The sequence below is a fragment of the Anguilla rostrata genome, chromosome 13 (assembly GCF_018555375.3).
Source record: "Anguilla rostrata isolate EN2019 chromosome 13, ASM1855537v3, whole genome shotgun sequence".
Lineage (NCBI taxonomy): Eukaryota > Metazoa > Chordata > Actinopteri > Anguilliformes > Anguillidae > Anguilla > Anguilla rostrata.
This window is the reverse complement of record NC_057945.1, coordinates 32889338-32901125: the sequence shown is the minus strand read 5'-3', so window position 1 is coordinate 32901125 and position 11788 is coordinate 32889338. Positions and strand designations below refer to the sequence as shown.

At 43.2% G+C, this 11788-nt stretch overlaps 1 protein-coding gene across 1 annotated transcript; it reads left to right on the top strand.

The window, feature by feature from the left end:
* Positions 1 to 10644, top strand: ssu72 (SSU72 homolog, RNA polymerase II CTD phosphatase). Its single transcript, XM_064306782.1, has 5 exons — positions 1 to 293; positions 1375 to 1518; positions 7269 to 7408; positions 7928 to 8046; positions 9161 to 10644. The coding sequence occupies exons 1-5, from the start codon at positions 214 to 216 to the stop codon at positions 9260 to 9262; spliced, it is 585 nt and encodes a 194-aa protein (XP_064162852.1). The 5' UTR covers positions 1 to 213; the 3' UTR covers positions 9263 to 10644.
* Positions 10645 to 11788: the final 1144 nt, after the last annotated feature.

Here is an 11788-nt window from a genome sequence, read left to right as displayed (position 1 = left end):
TTCCGCCATTTTGAAGAACATTTCTTCTTCCTCGAAGAGGGCAGGGATAGTTCGTCGATCTCGAATTTAACATACATCAAATCATTATATTCGGAACTTTATAGGAAAAAAAGAACATAGCTGTACATTAATTTTTAGGTAGTGTCCGCTTACAACTATTTTCCCCACGCTTTTTTCCTAATTGTAGTTAGATTGTCATTCGGAAGAAACGCTATGCCGAGTCACCCGCTGCGCGTGGCGGTGGTGTGCTCGAGCAACCAGAACCGCAGTATGGAGGCGCACAATATTCTCAGGTAACGGAGCAATACTAATTAGAACAAAGCTACAGGATCGTCCTGGGAACGCCGTCAGATGTTGCGCACAGACTGGCCAGATCTGGTTTGCTAGATAACAAGCGAGATCGATAGCCAGTTAACGCTAGCTAGCTGCGTAGCTGGCTAAACAAGCAAAATGGACTGTTGACAGCTGTTACTCAATTGGATTGTTTATTTGTGCAAAAGTAGTTGCTAACGTTAGGTACTTACGTTATACATATAGCCAGTTATATCTACTAACTAAATCTGCCTGCCGTTTGTACGAACTGGGGGGCAACAAAATCATTCTTTCCGTCGTGTTTGGCCAACTACCCGGAAGCAACGCGACCATGAATCGACGATACTTGGATAATACCCGGAAACCCTCAAATACTCAAATCTACCAACATAACATAACTTACGATAGTTACACTGAACACTCTTTTTTTGTATATACAAGTGTAAGTCACTAAGGAGAGTGTTTTATCTCCCGTTTTTGGGTGATTGATAGCTGGACTAAACGAAACATGCCTAGAAATGGCGAACAGAATATATAGACGTTGTTCCTTGGTGACATTAACGTATCAACTGGAGTACCTATCCACTATCGAGAATAACGTTCTTCAGTTAACCCAGCAAAATCAAGCCAATAGCTAACAATCGATGACATAGCGCAGTCACCTGGCGCTTCATAACTCTGCGAATGGTTTAATCTCGAACTCTTAAAGATTGAGTAAATGTGAAGTTTTGTACTGTCTATGGTTGATTGTTGCTACTGCTTTTTAAAATAAGGTAAGGATATTCACAGTTCGTCATTTAAGTTGGTGTGTGATCAGTATATTAAGCTGAGGAGTTTGGTTGCTGTGACTAGTGACTTGTTTAATAACCTTACCGTCTACCAATGTTTTTTTCTGAGGATAAACAGGGCACTGGAAGCTGTACATCACTGACTTTCTCTCAATCTCTTCTTCCCCTGCTTGTTCTTTGTTCTCGCTATTGATATCTCTTCTCTTCTCTCTGTCCCCCCATCCTCCTTTCCTGTCTTTATCCCTGCATGGTCTGTCCTACCCTCTCACTACAGCAAACGTGGTTTCGAGGTGCGGTCATTCGGGACCGGGACCCACGTGAAGCTACCAGGCCCAGCACCAGACAAGCCCAATGTGTACGACTTCAAAACTACTTATGAGCAGATGTACAACGATTTAGTGCGCAAAGACAAGGAACTGTATCCCCTGCACTTCACACGCTAATCCACACACAGTCAACCTGGCCTACGGCCACGATCAGTGCCATCTTGCCTGTCTCTTTGGAGAAAAGACTTAAGGAAATGGGAGGTATTGAAGGAGGCAGGGCAAGAGGAAGAACATGAGTCAGAAATTAAGGAGGCATTTGTTATTTCCCTCTTGATTTTGGAAAAACGTGTAATTATTACATCAGTCTTCACCATGCACCGGGCAGTATGTTAACTGTTATATCCACATTCAGCATGATTGTATGCTGGGATATGGTGAATCGGGGCAATGGCCATGAAACCTTTTGATTGAAACTATTTTTTTATGATTAGTTTGACTTTTCTGTAGGTATGTTGTGAGGACAGTGTAGTGTTGAGTTTTGACCATGCCAAATCCAGAGAACTATACATGAGGTGTCAAGCACATTTCAAGTTCAAGTTTCTTTTATTACCACATGGCTAAGCTGGTGGAATTAATACCCACTTGGAGTACGACAGAGTGGAGGGTCCTAAACTACAGTATAGGCAGAACTCCTCTGTAACTCAGTTAAAGCAGTGTCATTTTATAAAAAGAAGAAAAACCATAATGTACACTGTCACACACGTGCTGTAATTAAGGGGACATGAAGTTTAGGTAAGTGCTACTACATCGGTCAGGAACCACACCAGTGCTCGCGTCTGACTAAAGTTCAATATATCTTGTATAGTTCCAGGAAAAATAAGAGCCTGGATTGTGGTTACCAAGATGAAGTTTGAAGATTTGGGTTTTTATTCTGTCTGCGAGTGGCCAATGGTGGTATTCTGAAAGGTGTAGGGAGCTCTCTTAATCTATTGGGTGGGCTGGGGGGGGTGGCGACGCTCCAGAGATATGACTGCTGGGTGACTGGAGGCTGCAGAGAGAGGTCAAGCACAAGTTTAGGGTTTCACAAGAGCATTTAAATGAAGGATAGCCGTTCCTGTTGACGCCTGGTAGGCCAGATCCAGCTATAAACGGTATGTAATGGAGAGATGAGCAGTAAATGTGAAATGTGAATAATTTAGTAGGCTGTAGACAATGTTCCTATTAAGCAGTAGATATTTGGGAGTGCAGACAAGGAGGCCAGAAAAGATACCTGTCAAGGCCGGACAAGATAAGGCTCTCAACTTGAAGCAGAATCGATGTGTGAGAAACAGGCAGGTGTTTCAGACGTAGAGAAGAATGAATGCAGCAATGGGCTGCTGACATTAGTGGAGATTATGAATTCCTGGTAACTAGAGCTGGATCTTTCAGAAGTGTGCTGGAAGTGAGGCTTGCAAAATGGAGAGGTAAGATGGAAAAAAATAAGCAAGATAAATTTTAAATGTATTTTTTTTTTTTTTTTAAACAAAATCACTGAATTTCTTTCATAACTTTAAACAACCTCACAGAACTTCTGGTGGGGAAACCCTAACGCATGTGTATCTATTTTTCATTTGGTGTTCGTTTCCAAGCGAGTAACAATAGGAGAAATGAGGCGCGTGCCTTTGCTCTGTGGCCTGGGCACTTCCCTTGTTTGCAAACACCTTCATGAAATCTCATTTTTGTGATTAATAGTGTTCACCACTGGGGGGCAGTGTTGTGTAGGTGTAGGATACCATTTAGAAATGAATTAGAAGATGGCAGATTCAAATCCCTGGTGCGATGCCAGTTCTTTTGATAAAGGTCCTCGTGTTAAATAGTGTGTGCAGTTTCAGTTTTGTAAATGGCTGGGGTGGTTTGATAATTTGCCTTAGCAAATGTAAGAGTGGCAGTATTACTCAACAAACTGCAAGTGAGCACACACGATGTGCGGACCGTGCTGCACTATGAACCTTGCACTACATTTTCTACATGTCACGGCACATTGTACGAGTGTGTGAACAAGCAGTTTCATAAATAGCAAACTGTTTTTAACAGGCCTATTTTAACTAATTGGCTAGCTCCCTGATGAGCTAAATCTTTTTGAGTTTGTTTTTAAACAGTCCCAATTTTCTCTTTGTTTTACAGGATAGAATAAAGAATTGATGGCTTAGAATCAAGTGAAAAATTAAGACATACTGCAAAATGGAACCCTCTAAGCCATATAGCAAGGTACAGGTGTGAGTTATTAATCTAAAATTGCAATATATAAAACCTATTGTCATTGGAGGATTTAAGTGAAATATAAAATAAACATTTCAATTTATCAGCATTACTAACTACAGTTTTTTTTAAATGATTTTGAACTGGCATGAGCAAGTATACCTGTGGAAGTGTGCATGTATTTTGATGGCATGTAAAGTTTTACTGCATAACAGTGCATTCAACTTGCTCTGACACTGCAGAAATGCAGAAAGGCATTCAAACTGCTTTTAGCAGTCAGATCTCCACTTTGCAGCATGGATTTTGAAGGAAATTCAATTGGTCATACAGTGGATAGTGGACCTGATCTCTTAAATCAGGTCCTCAGTTTTATAAAGGGAGGACTGGTGTGGGTGCATGTTTTTGTTCCAAGCAAGCAGTTGCACACCTGATTCTACTAATCGACTACTGGAGTCTTTGCTAAGGACCTTGTTTAGTGGAATCAGGTGTGCTGCTGCTTGGTTGAAACAAAAAGGCAGTACCCACAACCGCCCTTTCTGGATAAGGTTGTGCTCCCCTGCCTTAAACGATTGAAGGCGGTGGTACTGAGACTTTGTTTGCTTGTTTTTGTGCGTGTGCACTTTCTCAGCTGTTGGTCTGGGCAGTGAGCTGACACCCTTTGTTGCTGCATATTTCTGTTTTTTTGGCAAGTGATGCATCTGAATGTGTTCTCACTTTTTGTTACGGCATTTCAGTTATTGCTTGAAATGCACATAGCCTTAGCAGTGTTTGTCATTGTCTTAAAAAAATGCTATGTTGCTGCCCCAGAATGGCATGATTATAATGTGTTCAAAACTGCATACTGTGCCATCTACAGCAAAGGATTGATATATACACAAACAACAGGTATACTGGTTTGTGGATTGGAAAAAAAACGTTTTGCGGTTTAAAATGTAATGTTACTTTTGTAGTATATTCATGATTCTTTAATTCACTTAAAGCCAAGAGAATGAAATAGATTAGCTAAGTTATGCCTTCCTTCATCTGGGAAACATTTGTTTTTATACTTTTCCAAACATTGCTGACGCAGTCGTCATTCACTTGTTACACCCAGAGATGTTGCATCCAAAATTAAAATGGGGGAGGCAGATCTTGTTAATTTTCCAATGTTTGCATGATGGAGAGGTGACTCAGTTGGCACTTTTCTTTAGCTATTCTGGCCCTTCAGCTGTAAAGGGAGCTAAACAGACCAAATGAAATGGACATGTTCCCGAACACCCAACGGTCACAGTACACATTAGTTGTAGCTGGGATGGAACCGTGTTTAATCAGCAGCTCAGTGACATAAGTCGGTGAATAATAAAATACTCCTTTTGGAATTTGCTAAACCTCATGTTCATCTTGTTCTGTTTGAAATGTACGTTGCTTTTCCAATACCGAAGCTCGTTTTCAAGCGGCCTAAATGCAGAACAGTAAGCAGCCCCTGTACATGAATCCCAAAACGTTGTCAATCTCCTTAATTTTATCTATTTAGTCTGAACTGAAGCCACCAGTTCGCATTTACCCCCCCCCCCAATTCTGTGTGGTGTGTGAGAGTGAATGTGGAGGTGTGGGTTAAGAGTGAACACGGGGGCGGTGGCTTAGGAGAGATGGGGGGGGGGGGAGACGGTACAACACTGAAGTAGCCCCCGCACTGACAGCTTGATAAGTTAACCGTGTGCTTCGCTACCCTGAATACAGAATACAGAAAATTGTGGGTGGGCGGATTTATCCTACAGCTTCCTTGGCAAACATAAGAAAGGTGGTTAGGCAGCAGAACACATGACCTGTGCTATCTTTAAATGTGTAAAATGCTGATATGTGTAAAAAAAATCTTGGAAATCTGGGGTGTTTGTTTATGGGAGACATGTCCCGAAGTTATGGAGTCTATGGTCATGTAGGTATAGGCATTAGTGTTTCTGTTGTCAGGGTGTCAGTGCAGGAGAACATGGTGTGGGAAGTAGCAGAGAGAAAATGGGTTTTTAAGATTGCAGAGTGCCTTCGCTGAGCAGCTAAAGAAACTGCCCACGTTTGACTCCTGGAGCAATAACGATGTTACTTAATGGTCTTAATACTCAGTCTTTCACATCCCTCTTAAATCATATACGTAATTGAAGAATTGGATTTATTGGCAAGATATTGACAGTTTAGTAAATTGGTAAATATTAAAATAATTGATAGTGCTCGAATACTGCTGGTCTCAGATAAAAGTTTCGGTTGTTTGTATTTGTAAATGTGAACCCCAGCACAAACATCAGTATTAACTCTAACCACGAAACGTACAATCTAAAATGTGGATAAAAAATTAAAAAATGACTTGGCTAGCAAAATTAAAATTCATATTAATTTGAGACTGGGTACTCTCACATTTTTAGGAGAATGAAGCCTTAAAGACCCAAGAGGTAGTGGTCTGGGTGGTTCCTGCCGTTTCCTTTCTTTGCCAGGCTGTGTCTGAGGCCGAGCTGTGAGGGGTGCATAATTTCGATGGTCAGGTGGGGGAGCTGTTGGATGAGATGTGTGGCAGAAGGGAGTTGTGATTTTGTGCAGAAGGGTGAGGAGGGATTAGTTCACACTGACACAGTGCTACAGTCCCCATGTCAATCACCCCCTCTTAACCAGAGCTCCTGGAATTTTCTAGCTTTTCGGAATCTAGTGTATTTGGAACACCTCTTTCAAAGGATTTAGTTCCTTGGTCTATTTTTAGTTTTTAGAGTGTCGATGCTTTGTTACAGTGATCTTCATTCTTGGTCCTGGTGGGCTGCATAATCAGCTGGTTTTTGTTCTGACTCAGCACTTAATTGATCAATTAAAGCAGTTAATTGCACAGCTGACTCCTCGCCTCCCCTGCTTTCTTGGGTCTGAACTGGTTGCTGATATTACGACAAAAGCAAAAAAAAAAAAACCTGCAGCCTGCCAGGACAAGGAATGAGGATCACCGCTTTACTGTATTTAACCGATCTGAATTCTGCCGTTAATTTTTTATTGTTTGAAAATAAAAGGAGGTTCAAAGTTCTCAAAAGAGCACACCTTGTTGGGTGTGTTGAGCAGGAATGAGATGCAATGAGATGTGGAAACAATGCAGTGAGATGTGGCAGTTCAGTGTGGACAGGAGCCCGTTAGTGACTGGCCTGCTTGTGTATGCGTGGTCCTGCAGTTCGGTTTACCTGTGCAAACAACTGGTGAAGTTAAAAATCAAGCTTTTTTTTAACCCTCCTTAGGGTTGCATAGTATTTTGTAGATGAAGAAAGCAAAAGTATTTGATTTCTTATGTGGAGGCAGTAGACTTTTTCCCCTTGATTTCTGTTGACTGAATTGTAGCGGCATTGCTTTGGGTTACAGTAATGGATGGTCTCATTGTTTTTTCTAGTGTGCTTTTTCGTTCTTCCTAATGATCATCACAGTTATTTGTACAGGTATGTAACTGTTGCTAGTCAGTGCAGTATGCCCTTTTCAGTCCAGTATTTGTATGTATGGTAAAGTGCTAGCACAGTCTTTGGGATCTGTTTTGTTTGTTAAGTTTGTCCAACTGTAGCACCTGGCTTTGTAAATAATTCTTGCGTTCTAGTTTTTTTTGGTCACTGGATTGCATTGCGTGTGCGTGTATTTGGTTTCTCGTTTTGGACTCCTTGACCCGCGCCGGGCTCAGATACACGCAGAACGGCATCCTGCACATGCTGGACCGCAACAAGCGCATTAAGGTGCGGCCCGAGCGCTTCCAGAGCTGCAAGGACCAGTTCGACCTGGTGATCACCTGTGAGGAGCGCGTCTACGACCAGGTGCTGGAGGGTAAGAGAGAGAGAAGTCCGTTACAGCACTCTATTGTCCTTACAGCCCAGAAGCAACATATCCAAAAATGAGATTTACTTGTTCGACAATAAACAACTTCTGAGAGTGGTGGGAACACAAAAAATATGTTATATGATATATGTTCTGTATGCACTGTTTCTTGAGAATGTAATGGAGAAAATGCAAATAAAAACACTGGTTAGTGAAAAAAACATGCAGTGTACTGTGTTCAGAATTCACATTTTTGGAAAACATGACAAGAGCGTGAGCTCTGACTGCAGTCTGTTTCAAACAGACGTCGTCTTTTTGTCTGAGTTTATTCACCATGTTCAAGTCAAATGGGAAGTTAAGTTAACCTGTAGTCAGCCTCCCTGTACCTCCTAGTCATATTCCTGCCTTTTTGTTTTGTTGCATTTTTTGTTCCACTGCATGACTCACACCAGATAACCACATGGATACTGATGCTGCCATCTTGTATACTCCCCTTCCCCTTCCCCCCTGCCCCCTTCCCCCTCCCAGACCTGAGCTCCCGGGAACAGGAGACCTTCCAGCCAGTGCACGTCATCAACGTGGACATTCAGGACAACCACGAGGAGGCCACGCTGGGCGCCTTCCTCATCTGCGAGCTTTGCCAATGCGTGAGTTCTTCTGCTGAGCGTACCCCCCCCAACCCCCCCTGCCCCCTCCCCCCTTTTGGGTTTGGGTTGGGCCTGGCTGGACCTGTGCGGGGCTGGACCTGTGATCTCATGCGTTCACTTCAGTGCACTGCAGCGAGGGCTCCATTGTAACGGACTTTATTCTGTCGGTGGGCACATCGGATTGGAAATGAGGGTCGGTAACGCTGGCCGTTTTTTTAACCTAATTGCCGCATTCATGCGCATTGTGGTGCAAAAACCACACGCCGTGTCATAACACGAGCGTGGCCGCTGACTCACTCAAATTATGCTAATTATGCTAACGAGGTAATTCATTAAGTGTGTGTTTGAAGGCGATTTGATCAAAATGTGTGGCGGCATGCTAATTTAGTAGAGGTTTGTGTACCGATTTCTGACATTCTGGTAGGGACTCACAGCCCAGTTAATCCTGACTATTGCAAAGGATGGTGCAGTGTTAAGCATGTTCGGGGCGGGGGGGGGGGGGGGTTGTTAATGCACTACCCATTGTCCAATGTGCAATACTAAGCAAAAAGCCCTGAAATGACATACAGGAAAGGACTTTATCGTGGGTGTCAAAAAAAAAAGGTCCAGCTTGCGGCAAAGCAGTTGGTCGTACGGCGAGATGAAACGCGGGCCTGCCGAAATGAAATGCTGCGTGATTTTTCTGCGTCCGCTGCCGTCCTGTGCCTAGAAGTGACTTTCCTGGAAGGATTTTTATGGCTTCTTTCTCCCCCCGCCGGTCAATACATTTGTGTGGTTTTTAAGATGGGGCATCCTCTAGATGCTTTATCAAATTAATACGTTTTAGTTGTCATGTGCCAACCTTACCTCAGTGTTCAATTTCAGAGGAGGCTGCCAGAGTGAGTAAGATGTGTTGGGCGGTTGCGTCTGCTTTGTTGGGGTAGAAGGCTGCCTGTGTCTTGGACTGTGTCTCAGTGAGAAGTGGTGGGGAGAAGGTGGATGCTGAATTGATTTATTTATTTTATTTATTTATCTTGTCTCTCACTCTCTCTCTCTCTCTCTCTCTCTCTCCCTCTCCCTCTCTCTCTCTCTCTCCCTCCCCTCCCCTCCCCTCCTCTCCGTCTGTCCCCCTCAGATTCAGCACACCGAGGACATGGAGAACGAGATGGACGAGCTGCTGCAGGAGTTTGAGGAGAAGAGCAGCCGGCCCTTCCTGCACACGGTCTGCTTCTACTGAGGCGCGCAGCGGCCCCCCTCCGCGGCAGGCCCACGCCCACGCGCGGCACGCAGCCCGCACCCGCCGCCTCACACGCACCCCCACCCCCCCCCCCCCAAACCTGCAGAAGCGCCCCTAGCGTCCCGTCGCCTGGCAACCCGGCTTAAAAAGCGCCTGAGCACGGAGAGGTGTGGGGAAACGCTGGGCCTGGCCGTGTGCTCCCTGCAGGGCTGTACAGAGTCCGGCCACATCGCTACGCGGGTTACCCACTCACTCACAGTGAAGCCCCTCATATAAATACACACGCACACACACACACTCATACACACGGTGAAGCCCCTGTTATATATACACATGCACACACACACACTCATACACACGGTGAAGCCCCTGTTATATATACACACACACACACACTCATACACATGGTGAAGTCCCTCTTATATATACACGCACACTCTCTCTCACACAGTGAAGTCCCTCTTATATAATACACACACAGTCAAAGACACACACTCTCTCTCATACACACACACACACACACACACACACACGGTGAAGTCCCTCTTATATACACGCACACACACACACTCTCTCTCACACACACACACACACGCACACACACACGCTCTCTCTCTCTCTCATGCGCACACACACACACAGTGTGTCCACCCTCCCACTCTAGCCGGCCAGGGTTGAGCAGACACAGAGGTGATTGTGTTCTGTCCTTCTCCCTCTGGTTAGTCAGCAGGTCATCCCTCTCTCTCTGTCTCCTTTCCTCATGCTGAGATGGCCCCATCCAACTATTAAAACCACTGACCCATGCACCCTTCCCCTAAAGAAAACTTATCTTCATGACAAAATCAGTGCCCCCCACTCTGGAGCTAAAGTGGGGGGGGTTGGGGGTGGGGGGGTTAGTGATCCCTTGCACAGCTTTCGTGGCAGAGCAACTTGGGTTCCCTTTCACCTTGAAATAATAGATTTGATGACGGTTAATGCTCTGTTTGATTTGTTTACATAATTATTCTTTATTTGGAAAAAAAATCTTTTTTTTTTTTTTGGAGTAGGACAGTAGAGGTGGTGAGGAGTGTGTGCATGTTTGCATCTGCGGAAGTGACTTGAGTGGGGGAAGTGTGTGTGTGTGTGTTGAAATTAACTAATAATGAACAACCTTAAAAACCTCAAGGTTATAATCTCACCTTTATGATTGCTATCATTTTGAATTCTTGCAATTTACTGCTCTTTTCAGGAGATGAGTGTTTTTTTGGGGTTTTCTTTGTTTTGTAAATTTAAAATTGTAGAGAAATTATTGCAAGCAGTGAGGTAAAGTCCAGAGTGCCTGTTCTTCTGTCTGTAAATAATATAAATATTAAATAGGAATAAAAAAAATCTCTTGGAACAAATTCTGAGTTTGTGTTTTTGAGTTGAACATGTTCCCATTTATGGTCTTGGGAGTCATGCAGACTACTGCACTTAATGAACCTTGAATCAAATCCCAGTTTTATTGTCATGTGTTACAAAGACAATTTATACCCATTGCTGCCAGGCTTTCACCCCCACTGGCACTGCGATAATGCCCCACCCCCCCCCCCCCACCCCACCAAGAAAATGCAAATGCAATGCAAATTAGGCTGATCTGCAAAGATAAAAAATATTGAATATGAGGTAGTCCATAGTGAGAGGAAATTCCAACGGCATTGTTAACCCCTACTATTTTAAAAGTGACTTGGGACGTTTAATGATCACGTTGAGTAAGGACCTCTGTTTCACACAGGTGCAGGTCATTATATTCTTGGATGACTTGGGGGAGACTGGTGCTGGTTGGCACAGGGGCTGGTTGGCACACAGCTGTTTTCTGGTCCTTTGTAGGTCACCGACACAAAAATGTAAAATTTAAATGTTTGTTTTCTTGAACTGCAGTCATGTATCGTTAAAACATTTGAAAAAGTACTCACTTTTTTGTGAGGCAAACATTTCATGTTTGTAGTATTGAGAGTAAAAAAATTGCATTCACTCTAAATGAATCATTGAACTATGTTAGATAGAAATATTGGAAATCCATTACTTGCTGTTAGTAGAGATAGAAATTAGCTACATTTTGATATAAGATTTGAAAGTCTATGATGATTGATGTTAGCTGGGTAACATCATATTATCACAGAGTCGCGTCCCAATGTGAGCAGGGTTGGTTGGCACAATTTAAAAATGTTATAGTTCAAAAGAATAAAGCAACTAATAGAAATCAATTTGAACATTTAATTCAAATAAGAACCAGAAAACATGAATATTCAATTGAATAAATATGAAGTGGAGTTGGGTTGGTTGGCACAATTATTTTAGGGCTGTACAAACCAACCCTATATTGTAGTTTCTGTCCCATTAGTCGCACACGCACACACACTCCAAAAGCCTGTGCGCGCACACACAAACAGAAACAGAGAGGGGAAAGAAAGGGACAAAGATAAAAGGAGAAAGTAGTAGGCACATGGCATTTTTATTGATTAACCGGTTAAAAATGTTTGGTTTCAACATGACCTATTTTATAAA

Excerpts from the sequence above, each read along its gene's own strand:
- ssu72 (XM_064306782.1), top strand. The coding sequence starts at position 214 with ATGCCGAGTCACCCGCTGCGCGTGGCGGTGGTGTGCTCGAGCAACCAG. Across the intron at positions 7,409-7,927 it reads CTACGACCAGGTGCTGGAGG|ACCTGAGCTCCCGGGAACAG; the intron begins GTAAGAGAGAGA and ends TCCCCCTCCCAG. Across the intron at positions 8,047-9,160 it reads TCTGCGAGCTTTGCCAATGC|ATTCAGCACACCGAGGACAT; the intron begins GTGAGTTCTTCT and ends TGTCCCCCTCAG.